A 14,929-nucleotide genomic window follows, 5' to 3' on the forward strand; every position below is an offset into this window, starting at 1 on the left:
AGAGGCGCACAGCACAAGAAAGAACAGCACCTTCACATTATATTAAAACAAAATAGACTTTATTTCAACAAAAATATTCACATTGCACAAAAACCCAAAATTAAAACTCTCCAAGTCAAGTCACTCATGAGAGCCATGTCTGCTTTCACAGGACGATAGACAGGTAGTCACAAACCTGAAAGCAGAGAAGTCAACAATCCGTTTAATATGGTAAATAAAGATCTGTTAAAAACAAAAGAGAGAGAGGTGTGTGCTAGCGTGTCTGTTATGTGGCATGCAGAATACTTTTCCTTCAGAGTTCAGTCTAGATCTACATATATTCTATAAATAAAAGAGTCACTGTTCATTACCTTGCAGCTTATCATTAGGTTGGGTGAGCTGTCTGTGTTTGCTGCTAAAGAGAAAACAGGATTGTGGAGACAGTCCTCCATGTGCTCTGACACCCTGGACTCCAAAAGATTCTGCAGGACATCAGGCGTAATATTTCGTTTCTATAGACAAGACAAACAACATTTCAGTTCTTAAATCTGAGCACATGCAATTCACTGAACCCTAAACTTTTGCCCAGCCCTCTCTTCTTTTATTTACAGGCCACTAAATCACTAGGCCAGAAATGAATTATGTTCTTAGAGTTCCTGTTTACAGTGTAATAAGGGCTATATAGAGAACCATTAGTATCACTGACTTTGACAGACTGACTGACTTTGAATCTTTGACATGTTAGTGACCAATAATGAGTTTCTATACACAGAGGACCTCATAGATGATGGTACTGCCTGTCTGGAACATTTCTGTCACACCGCACAAAAACATATGAGCAGTATGTACACAAAACAGCAAACACAGCTTTGGCAGAGGTAACGTGTTGTAACTATGATTTCTAAATAGTTCCCACAATATAATTTTGTAATAATTAACAAACAAACCTTAGTGTTAATGTACAGTCCACAGATGCAGGAGATGAAATAACTGTTGATGTTCAAATTGTTCCTACAAGACACAAGAAGCACGTCCAAGTTGAATACCAGCTCTGCGTTTGTCACCACAACTTAAGGTTTAATTTTATTTTAAGTTTAAAGGAAATCAGTTTCCAATCTCAGCTAAACTCACTGCTACTGATATTATTTGTTGTGGTGGAATAGAACTGATTAGTACTTCATTCACATGCATAAATATAAATAGAAGGACCTGTGTTACGGCAGGCGGCTCTTTGACTCACGTGTGACATATGGGGCAAATGATATGCATCTCGTCCATGCCTTCCACGACAGACGATATGTACTGCTGCTCAAACTGCAGGTTCCTTTCGTACTCTTCAATAATAGACATTTCTGATGCAGGAAGAAAACACACGTCCACCTTTAATTTGAGCTCAAAACAACAACAAGCTTGCATGCACCTGAAAACCTACCGCATCTTACCGTGAGACATTAGCTCCTGTTGGATTTCTTCAAGAACTGCCAGTTCGTCATATTCCTTCATCACACTGAGCATCTGCTCATAAGACAAGAAAGACTTAGCAATGATGCAACTATAAAAGTAGTGTCATATCAGATGGATAATGAGCCTACAGATGGGGACAAGTCAAGTCTTTGCTGTCTGTCATTCCTCAGAGAGAGGAGCAGAAACGTCAAGTGATCGAGGAGGAGAGAGATGTACCTGCTCAAGCATATTAGCAGCATTTTGTGGAAATAGAGAGACAGAGAAACACACCTCCGACATGCCATCTGGGCCCCACAGAGAGGGCAGCCTCTGGTCCTCAGACTGCAGGGCGGTCCATTCCTCCTCCATCACCTCCTGGACGATGATGGAGGCCCCGGACCCGCTGTGCTGCTGTCTCTCTCCCATCTGACGGTATCTCTCCAGCAGCCTGGAGCGGCTGTTTTTCAGTCTGTCCACGCAGCGCTGTTAAATTACACAACAAACACAGAGAAAAACACGGGATTAAAGTCAACACAAGCAGTGATACCACCGGCGTCCCGACATGCTAACGTCAGCTAGCTAACAAATGAAGTTGACTCTTTAAGTTCACCTTGCGGTACGTTTCTTTCCATGGTGGAGTGGTTCCTTTGTAAAGTGACCGGTGTCTGTGTAAGGCGTCCATCGTTCCTGCCACTGGCGAATAAAAGTTAAACAACAACTCGTACAAACAAACTGGCTTAAGTTGGGCAAGACTTCAAAAACAAAACATTTCAGCTTTAACCCCGCGGCCCGGAAGTTAAAGCGTGCTGCCGCGAGTTGCATGATGGGTTATGTAGTTCTACTCGGTAGACGTAAAGTCTGTAGCTAGGATTTTAGAAAAAGCAAAAACACAATCTAAACCTTCACAAAAGAAGAAGAAAACAACTGTAAATAAAAAGAAATAGTTTCTGTATGCCTCTATTTTGTTCCATATGATACAATATTGTTGTTAATATTAATTAATAAAGTGTGTGTTGTCCTAGAAGTAGACAAATATTGATTGTATGTCAGCTGAGCAGGGTTTAGCAAGACCATCATTCGAGTGTAAAACCTGCATTATAAGTGGCATCTATTGTAAGTATGAGTAGACCAAATAATGTGTGATAAAATGCCTCAATGAAAGCAACATGTGCAGAACTCAGAGTTATGATTCACAAAATGTATCACTCAGCAAAAGTGTTGTAAAGAAATGACACTGCCCCAAAGTCACATACCTGATAACACCTAATATCAGTGCTGCTGCCTGAGGCTGCATAGCTCTGTGTTCAGTTACACTACAATTAAATGATATGTGGTTACACGGTTCAACATGAATATCAGTCACTTTACCCATCCTTCCTGGTCTGTAAGCATTTGGAAAATGGGTATATAAAAAAAAAGGAATCAAATGTTTGTTTCTATCAGCAAGTAAAATTTAGTTTGCCACTTTAGTCTAGTGGATTTACTGCATAATTGCTTTAATTTCAATGATTAGTTTTCTAGTTGTTTCAGTCTAAAACAAGCTGTCCTGTATCAAGACCCTGGACAGTTTCAAAAGATCTAAAAGTGAAGGAAAAGGGAAACGTATTAGTCAAGTAACAAAGACTTGTTTTGCACTTTAACATGGCAATTGTCTTGCATACAACAAAGGTAGCATATGTTTGTGAAACAGTAAAAAAAAAAATGAACACAAAAAATATAATGTGACCGTCGACAGATGCCGAACACAGAGAGACGTATCATACTACAGGAAAGAAAAACCTGACTAACACTGACACGGCACAGATGTTTAATAATCATACCGTGTTTTACAGTAAATCTGTCCTAGTCCCAGTCAATAGAAACGAATGAAGTGAATCTCTCTGCTGTGTAGCCTGGCATACAAACCTGCAGACCGTTTACCTGTATAGGCATTTTCCTTCTCAGAACCCAGGGAGCAAGCACAGCAATGTCAGCAGCTTAGATGATCAGTTTTAATTTCTTCTTATTATTATTATTATATATATTTTTTTTTATATATATATTTTAATTTATTTATGAGATGATTATATTCTGTATTAAAACACTGCATCCTTAAAATCATTAGTAACAAAAACAGAAATGGAGGTGAATTGTCATAAAATGGAAATTCTCGATTAAAGTGCAAGTGCTTTAAATTGTATACTACATAGCTGTGAGCCACCACTGAGGGCAGTGTGAACTGTATTATGATATTAGAAAACTGTCAAGGTTTAAATAAAAATCATTTTCAAGCAACAAGAACAGCAGACAACAAAAAACAACAACAAGCAGCAAAAACACTGGGCAGGTTGGTAGGGCCAGTAAGAGGAGAGAGAAAGGTTAATGACATGCAATGGTAGCAACAAGTAAAGACTGTACATGTGAAGCAGAAATAATTATATCTACTCATAGGATCTTAATATCTGTGTCTGTATGTAATCATTTCTTCTAACCTTTCCTTAAAATAGCTGTAAATCAGAGAAAATAAAAGAATGGCCGTGTTACATGCATTCTTGTATTGACCTCCTCTGCTAATCCCAGTCTCAGTTGCCACTGTGGCACAATACTCCATTTATTCCTCTTTATGAACATGTGCCTTGCTGAATTAAACTCTTGCCTCTAGACAAAGTTCACCTGTAAAATAAAAGACAGACGTGTCTACAGCTGATATTGTACCAAATCATTTAATCACTATTGTAAATTTACAGTTATGTTCCAATTTGTTTCTGTGGTGGGGAAACATTCAAACATTCTACTAAAGTAAAAATAGTAATACATGAATTTAAAAAACACTTCATTAGATGTCCCTGCAATTAAAATACTATAATGAAACATGCATTAAAGGCAAAGCCACTATTAGACTGATTGACGCGTAAGAAGCTGCTAATCAAGGTTAAACTGGTTTTAAATAGATTTAGCTATAGACACTTGTAAGCACTGGTAACTAAGTGTGTTCTTCCACTACTGTTCAGAGGGAAATGTTGTACTTTTTACTCCACTGCATTTATTTCTTTTTGCTCATTAACTATAATAACATACGTTCTTTCTGCTATAATTTTCATAGACTGGACATACTTCTACTGTACGCTATCAACACCACCTGATTCAGAACTGTTCAAAATGCAGTATATTAACATTATTTTCTTAGTGGAGTACTTGTACACAACAAAATAAAAAGGTAGTGCTTCAATTTGAGTAGAGAATTTAAAGTGGTACTAGTACTTGTAGTGAAGTATTTGTCCAGGTAACGACGTGCACATTTACTTGAGCATTGTGCACTTTTACCACGCCTGGTTTAATCAAGATGGTATATTAGAAATGTGGTAGTAATATTAAAATGTTTTGAGTGTAGCACAAAATAAAAGTGCCTGGAATTTGTAATCACTTAGGTTTGAGTACTTGAGTAAATGTACTAGTTCTAAGGTGTGATCCCTGTCCTGGTCATGTGAGGACCTCACATTAAGCACATCAGCTCCTGGTCTGTCACAGCGGCTGCCACAGCTCCTCACACATCTGGTGTCAGCAGCTTCTGACACATCTGGCCGGCTGGTTCAGCACCTCGGACAGCGACCTCTCCGATAGGCTGGAGCCCCGTCGGCGGCCAATGGCTTCAGCGACAGCGACGAGCAGCAGCAGCAGCAGCATCCCGGCAGCAGCCAATGAGAGGCCGCCGTTTCTCTCCCGCATCCAACCCGAATAACTGCAGATGCCCGCATCAAAGCAGCGGGGCTCTCTCTCCGGCAGGTTTGCATAGCTGAGGGTATGAGCTGCCATCTATTTTTGGAATTCCTAGTGGCCATCTTTTTCCTGTCTTGGTGTTCTCCAGCATTGTGTTGATTAAGGTTTTCACACCGATACTGAGTGAGGTTCGTCCGCGCAGTGTGTGTCTGTGTGTGTGTGTGTGTGTGTGAGTGTGTGTTGTAGCCGTGTCCGTGTAGATTTTCAGTTCTCAATGGAAGACATCTTCCCACTCTCTGCGAGCGGGGGACTGGAGCATATTTCGGGTCTGCTTTGCGAAAATCTTCCCACCGAGGAGCGAGGGACTTTTTCTAAATGAAGATTTGAAAAAAAAAAGGGGGACAGCAGCACAGCGGGGGAGGCGCACCGGGTTTTCCACGTTACTGATCCGGACTGATCCGTTTTCACGCCCCGGACCTCGGGCAGACTGTGTCGGCGGCGTGGAAACCGAGCTGAACGGGCGGAGAGCGTCTGCTCTGCAGCAAGGGGGTCAAGGTGGGATACATGGATTACAGAGGAAGACTGGAATAACTGAATCAGGTAGGAACACACGGAGGTTTGTTCCTCTGCATGTGACACAAGCTCTGCAGATGAGGAACAACATAAAATGCAGTAATGAGGCCAAACGGTCCAGTGATGCAGGTCCAGCATCCCTCACAGCTCAGGTGCATGTCCGCCTTGTTTTCACACTGACATCGTTCCTGCTGCTCAGAAATGGGTCACACAGCCATTCAAGCCAATAGCTTTATATTTCTTATGTTTGTGATGCGCGCAGGCCTGTCAGCTGGTGCTACTGAACCAGGCGTGTGTTGGGGGAGGCGGAGGAGGCGGAGGAGGAGGGGGGGGGGGGGGGGTGTTTTCAAGGCTTCCATTTTGAGGCTAAGATGGATGCTTGCGCACATTTCTTCCTCACGCCTCTGTGGCTTTATCTTATATAACCGAACAGGCTGCACACGGCCGGTCCACAGCTTGTGCTTCACATGTCAGTGACTGGAGATTGACACGGAAATTCAATTTGTGATTTCTGAGGTCCTTCATGTCAGACTAGGACAAGACTAGACTGGATTTCAGGGACATATAAAACTGTGGCCACTGGGAACACAAGCTGTGGTTTATACATGACTAATGTGAAGGAATGCCAGCAACTTAAACTGTTCTAATAACAGCGTCCTGTGGCTGAGCCATAGGAAAACAAATGATCTATCAAGTGCTTTGAGTGTGAGAGCCCTCACAGTAAAAACACAGCAACGTCCACTCACTGGCTTTTTAGGGGAATTTCAACTGTAGGTCAGTTGTCATGGTAACTAGAGCCACAGTGATATCACCATGGAGACAGTATCTGAGAATAACGAGGAGAAGAATGTGAAATGTGAGAAAAGCGAGTAAGCGGACGTTGATTAGTTTTGATGTTTCGTCCTCATTCATTCCTCATGAAACAGTTAAAAAAACAGCAGCGTGAAGATTCATCCTCCGCCACTGGAAATCCGAGCTTGGCATAGATTCACACAAGGCCCGCTCATGAAAAAGGACTGTACGCCATCTGCTTTGGAAGAACATAAAATGAACATGAAAAATCTTGAAAAGACTTGCTAGTCGGCCTTGAGAAAAGTTTATTTTAAAATCAGAATGATGAATACTCTTTAACAATACTTATTTTTATAGATTTCGGCTGTTAACCTGTTTGATTTTTGCATTGTTTCCTTATGTAACGTAACTAATAGAGAGCTTCATTTTGCTTGTGGTGCATGTTACTACTTCCTGCTCTTCCTTCACAGGTTCAACTTCCTCCAGGAGTAAGACACTTTGTTCTACTCAGAGGTCTTTGTGTAGACCAATCAAAGAGCTCTTTTCAGCAGTGCTCCCACCCACGCCACCCTTCCTGTGTCCCCCTGCTAACCCTTGCTAGGCCAACATGGGTACGGTGTTGTCACTGTCTCCCAGCTACCGCAAGGCAGCGCTTTTTGAGGATGGTCCAGCTACAGTGGGCCACTACACGGCGGTTCAGAACAGCAAAAATGCCAAGGATGCTGCCACGGCAGCTGCGAAGTCGCTCAAACGGCCTTCCATCATCAACGTGTTACCATGGAAACGAATTGTGGCTGTATCAGCCAAGAGGAAGGGTTCAAAGAAGCTGCAGTCAGAGGGTGGAGATGGTGGGAAAGGGAGCTCCCCGGAGGGTCATGCCACTGCCACGTCCAACTCAGCTTCAGATAGTCTAAAGCTGAAAAAGTCTCAGTCCTGTGCTAACCTTTCATCTTACTCAAGCCAGGACCCCTCAGCCATCACTACCACTACCTCCTCCCACCTGCCCACCTCCAAGACCCTGGTTAACGTAGCTACTGTCGCTGCCAAAAAGAATTCTCTTACTGGCTCTGGGATTCAGCCATCTACTGCAGCAGGCACGCCAAAACGTGTCATTGTCCAGGTAACCCTAGCTGTCTCTTTTCTTACCACAGAAAATATCCTAAATTTGAAAATTGAACTTTTGAAAGCATTCTGTAATCTATCACTACTTAAAATCATCCCTCTACCAAACTTTCCTATCTCTCTTTTTGTTGATGGTCCGTTCTCTTTTCTCAACCCAGGCCTCCACCAGTGAACTCATGCGCAGCTTGGGTGAGTTCCTCTGCCGTCGGTGTTACAGACTGAAGCGCCTGTCCCCGACGGATCCGGTGCTGTGGTTGCGCAGTGTGGACCGCTCCCTTCTCCTACAGGGCTGGCAGGATCAGGGCTTCATCACTCCGGCCAACGTGGTCTTCCTCTACATGCTGTGCCGCGATGTGGTCTCAGCTGAGGTGGCCTCAGAGCGTGAGCTGCAGGCCTCGCTGCTCACCTGCCTCTACCTGTCCTACTCCTACATGGGCAACGAGATCTCCTACCCACTGAAGCCCTTCCTGGTCGAGGCAGAGAAGGAAGCCTTCTGGGACCGCTGCCTGGAGATCATCAACCGCATGAGCGGCAAAATGCTCCAGATCAACACAGACCCACACTTCTTTACCCAGGTGTTTTCTGACCTGAAGAATGAGAGCAAGAAGGAGGAGGAGAAGACCAAACTCCTCATTGGTCTCGACCGATAAGGGGGAGCTGGGAGGGGGGAGGACGGATGGATAGAAAGATTGATGAAGTTAATAGGTTGAGGTTAGGAGGACTAATGTATTGCAGTATAGTGCTACCTAGGAGAAGCACTGTTGTCTGGCGTCTCTAGTGGTTTATGATTAACCAAATTTCCTGTTAGTAACTCAGAACAAAGAGCTTCTGGGATCAAAAGATGCTTTTAAATCATTTCAGTTGGGTAAGAAGCCACCACCTAAATACTGAGGGAGGCAACAATTGGCCTACGGAGACAATTTACTACAACAAACTGATCAAATCAGAGGTTCTGTGGTGCAGGCCACATTATTTAACAAGATTTCATCTGATCAGAATCTCAAAACTGACAGCTTGGTATTCAGTGTCTGGCTTGCTCCGCTCAGGATGCGACAGTAACAGACTTTAAGGCAGAGATATGATCTTTAGCGTTTCAAGAACAATGTAACTGACAACGCAGACAAGCTAAGCTACATTTTATCAAATGCCTGGTCAGCAGGGTCTGTGATGTGACATTAACAGGACGTGGTTTTTATCTTTATGCCTCTGGCCCAGAGACGCCCATCTGTCTGACCTGGACCTCGTTTCAGAGAGATACCAACTGAAATCTGATATTCCCACTGAAGTAATGTCTGTCTTTTGATACAATATGAACAGGAGTTAGAAACGCCAGACAACACAGGTTTACATAAATAAGGGTGAATAATCTAAATGTAAAGATAGACGATAACGTGTGAAAGCACCCGGGCATGTTCGCTATAGAGAAATGTCAGGGTCATGAAAAACATCAATCACATTGCATGAGGTCACTTCATGTCCATGCACATGACCACCTGCTTATTGCCAACTCCACTTTACCTTATTCCAATTATCCTGCCCAAGCTTATTGCACTCACCAACACTGGCTGCGAGGTCCACCGTTGAAACTTAAAGAGCGTAACCTAATGTGAAGACACGGACGTGTGATAAGGAACCTTTCAGACTGTGAAGTTTGAATCCTGATTTGGCGTAATTTACTGTAGTGTAATGGATTCATTCAGCTAAATCTAATATGAAGTACTGTATTTTAGGGGATATTTGAGTTAATTGAGCAAAATGTTCTATGAGTTGGAGGATCAGTTATTAGTTTTAGCATGAAATGCTAACCCCATCTGCACAGATCGTTGAATAAGCCCTACTGTAAGCTGTTTACAAAACACGGGAAAATGCAATATTGACCCCTTCAGGGCACATTTTACAGAAGGAATTACTTCATTCCTGCGCTTTCTCCTGCAGTCCATATTGGTGCTGTCCTGAATGAGCAAGAAAAGCAATGAAGAGGCCAGAAGGAAAGAGTTCAGTTTTAAAACACTGCACTTCTGTTGTGCACTTCAAACTGTATGAATGGCTGGTGGAGCTGGGTCGTGGAGGACAAGTTCTGAGAGTTTATCATATGTTGTGTCTCCACCAATGGCTGCAAACATCAGAATTAAAGAAAATGATTATATTTCAGGAGTGTGAGGGCAGACGCTGCAAGTGGAGATTCTTCCAAAACAACTTTGATGTCGCTGTTGCCACTTGGTTTGAGGGACTGCTGACTGAAGTGTCACTCCCACTCAGATTCTCTCTCTCTCTCTCTCTCTCTCTCTCTGTCCATCTAGTCTGGTCTGAACCAGCCCTGCCCTGTCTGGTGTGGTCCAGTCCAGTCGTCCCATATTTAGAGACTCTCTGGTCCGCCGACCTGACTGCTTACTTATTCACGGAGTTGTTTGACATGCATGTGTGCTTCTATAGGTTTCCTAGCATGCTGCTTTGTGTTGGGCTCACCGCAGCACATGTTACCGAAGAGACTGAGCGGTTGCCGTGCTGGACTGCTGAAAGCTAGACTCAGTAATGTGACATCCACTCGGCACAAGGACTCTCCAGTGAGGGAAATGTGTGAAAGGTTGTGTCCATGCCTATGCTGCACATACATTCATAAAAACAAGTCCAGGCTTTGGTCCTGGATTGGGATTTCCACTATTGTTGGTTACATGGTGCTAAGGGGTCAAGACTAAATAGTTTTCCTTTCAAGATACAGTTATTAGATAAGTTTCAAATTAGTATTATAATGATTATTAAAGGGGTACTCCAACAATTTAACATAACATTTCCACAATGGTGCATTCACACATAGAGATCAAAAGACGCTGGCAGTAACCAACCTCAAATGAATATTTACAAATTAGTGGATTTGCAGACAGCTTTCAGAGAGATTTCCAGAGTTGTTTAATACTGTTTATGTTGACTTTTGGTTTCTATAAAGAATTAAAAACAGATGGTCAGTCTCTCCAATAGGATTGTATTTCACCCTCTCACCTGTACTTGAAACAACACACTAAATGTAAGACCAATGCCAACTTTAGTATTATTTTAGTATTATTTTTTAAGACTTCTCCAGAGCCAAAGAAGACATTATACAATTATTAAAAACTGAGTAGCACTTATTCTGACCAGTCAAATTACATACATGTGTGAAATTGGTGGAGAATCTCTTTAAGGACGGTCTAACTGGAACTTACTTTTAAACAAAAGGAGAAACAGATGCTCTACGTGTTCCCTTTGGAGACGTCCATTGGTTTGAGGATGTCACATCACCAAGTCTAACTGTAGCCAATAAACTGTCTTCAGTTTTTAAAAGAGCTCTGCCTACTTGTGCCATATTGTTCTACAGACTCATTATTTCATACAAAAAAAAAAAAAAAAACTGAAAAAATGAAAAGAAGCAGGAGCCAACTCAGAGTCACTGACTGTTGTACAAGACTGGAAAGGAAGTTCATGAAAAGGCTTTTTTTCACAGTGATGCTACATTGTGAAGAGCAGACCAGGAGGTGTAGGGCCTGTGTCTACAAGGCCAGGACACGGATGGCAAAGTGGAAAGCTTGTGATTTGAATACACAGTGAAATTTTATATGCTATTTTGCAAAATGTAAGTGAAACTCCAAGGCACCCGAAGCTGGAGCGTTCAGTATTCTGTTCTTGAACTTCCAATTTCTGAAGAATTACATTTGTCCTACTCGCTCATATGATAACAAAGTCAAAGTAACGGCTCCACTGACACTTTGTAAAATTGGATTCACCGTATTACCAAAACAGAATGCCATGTTTTCCAGTAAGGGTGTCGCCACCATAAGGGTGACGTTTTAACTCTGGTTGTGTTTCGTGTTCAGGTGATAACCAACGGGGCTGCAGTAGGTTCCATGCTGTAAAAACAAATGTAGCCTTAATCCAGAGTCAGACCTCATAGAACAAATATGCATATGAAGAATGAATCCACGGCTTCAACAAGCTTACAAGCATGTGTACACATCCTTCATCCTGTGTATTTCCTGATGGGCTGAACAGTAGCATTTCTCTCCATGGCATTCCAGAGACAACTGTTTAGCAATTCCTTTTTTCATCATTTGTTGTACTTAAAGATCAAAACTGTATGTTGGATACAATCACAGCAGGGTATCAGACGAAAGAACTGTCTGAAGGTGACAGCTTACAGGCTACAGAGTAATACAATACAAAGATTTAAATATAACCCAGATTTAGCAGATAACCGATGATTGTCTATGTTGAATTCGAGAACTCTTACCTGTTATCTGTGGTTGCTTTGTGGTCCATTTGAGATGTTATTGACCGTTCGCTAGGCCACGCCATCTTTAGCTGCCATTTCTACGCCTGTTTAATTTTCAGGTTTATGTGCTTCACATTACAACAGTAATGATAAAAGATTTATCGTAGAAATTCTTCATAAGTTTTGAAACTGCGGGTTCCTGATTTTAACAAGATGTGGACAGAATCTTATCAATTCTTGTCCGTTATGAGGGAAGTTTATTAGCTATAGCTAGCTAATTAAGCTAATGTAGCTTCAGCAAGTTGACTGACTCTATTAATTCCTGCTGACTTATTTTGCTAGCTAATGTTTTAAACCTGAAAATAATAATAATAATAATAATAATAATGTAAATATTATCAGGACAAATTTAAAATCTGATCCTTTTTTCTTCATTTAACTATTAACAGAATTTCCTCAAATTCAACAAATAACAGGACAGAGACGCCAACATTTGCCTAAACTGACGACAACTGTCCTCATCGCAGTGGTGAAAGTTACACAATGGATGCTAGTTGTAAGCTAGTTGTTATCAAATTTAAATTTAGTTGGATAACGTTGTAAAGGCTTTTTTTAATTTAACACATGTAAAAATATATGTGCTGCTTTGTCCTGAAAGGAATTCTTTGTTATGCAGGTAGTAAGGTAGTTAGCCGGACATGCTACCGATTGCATTTTACATTATTTAGATAATATCACCGTTAAATCCACTTCTTACACTTTTGCACTTGTCTTTCATGGTTTTAAAAAAGCATGAGAAAGATTATCTCCCGTCTCTACAGACTGTGGCTACAGTCGCTACGACTGAACAATCCCTGTTCAGGAAAGGACTTTAGCGAACGGTCAATCTTGCTGTTTCTGATCCATTCAAATTTGACACCTTATTCTAGAGTGTGATATCTTATTCAGTATCATGTGGATGTTAGATTATGGTTTTTCACTGACAAGAACATTGTGTATTTCTCTGTGCTGAGAACTGATGAGAAAAAGTCCCTCAACAGTGTTCACCGGTTTTGCTTCCAGCTGTGCAGGGACAGCAAAACAGAGACTCAAGGAAGCAGGAAGCAGGAAGCAGGAAAGGAAACTGGTCCTCTAAATAAACCTTCTGACACAGAGAAGAGACGTGTGGATTGACTTCACCCTCCCCCTGTACATGCTCTCATCTTTGATCAACTCATGACTATGTGCCATGTTTTACCTTGCTACACGTACAAGACAAAAACTATCGTGTGACATATGAAGCTTATGATAATGATGATGAACTTATTACGGTTTTCCTTCCTTTCATTTGTGAATCATATTCTGTAAACAAGAATCTTTGGTGAACAAAAATCAAGGCTACTAGTGTTACTAGAGTGCTGATGCTGCAGTCTGTTACTACGTGGATGTATGAATATGTATGTGAGAAATAAGAATACTTTGATCAACTGTTACAGGTACTTTATATATAAAAACCTTCATAATTATGGTGTGGTTTGTTTATTTTTTAGGCCATGTGATGGAAAACATAGACATCATGACCTTTTAGGGACAGTTCTTAGTCTGACCACAGCAGGGCAGCAGCGAGTTGCTGAAGTGATCAACAGCTGCAGGGGAGGACTGCATGAGTTTTGGTTCAGAGCTGCAGTGGTAATTAGGAATTTTTGAGATTTTCTACGAAGGAGAAAGGAGAAAGGCTCCTTATATGCAATGCGGTTATTTCCTAGTAACTCTGTAGCACTGAAGAGTCTATTATTTTGATGTTCTGATGCACCATGAGGAGTGGAAATAATTATAATATACAACAACCTCAGATAGTTTGTGAAAGCTACACAAAAACACAATGCAGTGATTCGCAAATACACTCATTACAATAAAACATAGAAAACACATAAATGAATGTGAATGTGGAGACCAGTTGCTGGAGTTTTAAGAGACAAATGTTGTCCCATTTCTATCTGACACAAATATACAAATATTTGTCCGTTGGTGAAAGTTCTGCACTGCAGGTGGAACAAATCAGCACTGGACTCTTCAGACTATAAAGTCATGTTGTTGTGTATGGTTTAGCACCAAGAATTGGGGAGATAGCTGAGGGAGGGGCTGAATCTTTAATATGATGTAACAGGGAGATGACAGGAATGTTTTAGTTCACAGTAGTCTTCTTGGACAGATATTTCATTTTAGTAACACGCTGACATACTGTGTAAGACCTCATTGAACTGTGCTATACTGACTAAATCACTATCATGATTACAAATGTATTGCAGGACTGTCGTTTTTTTGTTTTTTTTTTTTGAAGGGAAAGGTTGTGCTACCATTTTACAGCTTCAGCTGGTAGTTACGTTGCAGATTCAGATTCTTAAATCTGCATCAAACTAAATATGATCAGCACATGTTTTTTATGTGTTCCAGCTGTAAAACTGGATGAACCATCTGTCACTTTGTAAAGTGATTTAATGATCTCCACCTGTGTGCTATTTCTGTCCCATACCAGGTTGCTATAGTCACAGAGATCCTTTTGTTTTGTATCATATTATTATTTGGCTTATTGTTCACTTTTGGTAGTTTATTGTATTCTCTATTGCAGTTAACTGAAGGTTCAACTCCGGAATAGAATAACTTAAATAAACATTGGATGTTTTTTTTTTACAAAAGCACAATTATTAAACTTAACAATGCCAGAACATTTTTATATTTTTGCAGAGACATTATTTCTGAGGGTAATAAGAACAGCAAGGCCAGTTCAGTTGTATTTGATGTGCATTAAAAGGTATTTGGGCTTAAGACAAAAACACAACACATTATGTGAGTGATGTAAGTTCAGAATTGTATTTTATGAAAGGAACCCTTGGTGTACTGAGCAACATACACACAGAACATTGTTTGTAGGTGTTTGGATTTTAAATCCACTTCTTTCAATCCACCACGAACATAAAGTAATTGGCTTTGATGTTCCAATGCATTCCAGGGGATGCATGTGAAACTATTTGTTTTCTTAGCGAAGCACATGTACTGTGCTTATACATGTACTTGGACTCCAGCTTGTAGATTTTATGATGC

General features: G+C 41.2%; 2 protein-coding genes across 2 annotated transcripts; one reads left to right on the forward strand and one right to left on the reverse strand.

Annotated features, from left to right (window-relative positions):
• Nucleotides 1-9: 9 nt before the first annotated feature.
• Nucleotides 10-2,204, reverse strand: rpain (RPA interacting protein). The gene is made up of 7 exons (XM_026347589.1): nt 2,033-2,204; nt 1,714-1,905; nt 1,422-1,494; nt 1,220-1,331; nt 927-990; nt 351-491; nt 10-175 (listed from the first exon to the last, which is right to left on the reverse strand). Exons 1-7 carry the CDS (start codon nt 2,102-2,104, stop codon nt 146-148), a joined length of 684 nt encoding a protein of 227 aa, XP_026203374.1. The 5' UTR covers nt 2,105-2,204; the 3' UTR covers nt 10-145.
• A 4,886-nt stretch (nt 2,205-7,090) lies between these two features.
• On the forward strand, nt 7,091-10,492 carry LOC113153632 (cyclin-dependent kinase 5 activator 1-like). Its single transcript, XM_026347320.1, has 2 exons — nt 7,091-7,603; nt 7,764-10,492. The coding sequence occupies exons 1-2, from the start codon at nt 7,091-7,093 to the stop codon at nt 8,253-8,255; spliced, it is 1,005 nt and encodes a 334-aa protein (XP_026203105.1). The 3' UTR covers nt 8,256-10,492.
• Nucleotides 10,493-14,929: the final 4,437 nt, after the last annotated feature.

The sequence above is a fragment of the Anabas testudineus genome, chromosome 8 (genome assembly GCF_900324465.2).
Source record: "Anabas testudineus chromosome 8, fAnaTes1.2, whole genome shotgun sequence".
In the NCBI taxonomy this organism is placed as follows: domain Eukaryota; kingdom Metazoa; phylum Chordata; class Actinopteri; order Anabantiformes; family Anabantidae; genus Anabas; species Anabas testudineus.

Coding starts and splice junctions, on each gene's coding strand:
- rpain (XM_026347589.1), bottom strand. CDS start 2,104: ATGGACGCCTTACACAGACACCGGTCACTTTACAAAGGAACCACTCCA. Junction 1,906..2,032: donor GGAAAGAAACGTACCGCAAG/GTGAACTTAAAG, acceptor GTAATTTAACAG/CGCTGCGTGGACAGACTGAA. Junction 176..350: donor ACCTAATGATAAGCTGCAAG/GTAATGAACAGT, acceptor CTCTGCTTTCAG/GTTTGTGACTACCTGTCTAT.
- LOC113153632 (XM_026347320.1), top strand. CDS start 7,091: ATGGGTACGGTGTTGTCACTGTCTCCCAGCTACCGCAAGGCAGCGCTT. Junction 7,604..7,763: donor CAAAACGTGTCATTGTCCAG/GTAACCCTAGCT, acceptor TTCTCAACCCAG/GCCTCCACCAGTGAACTCAT.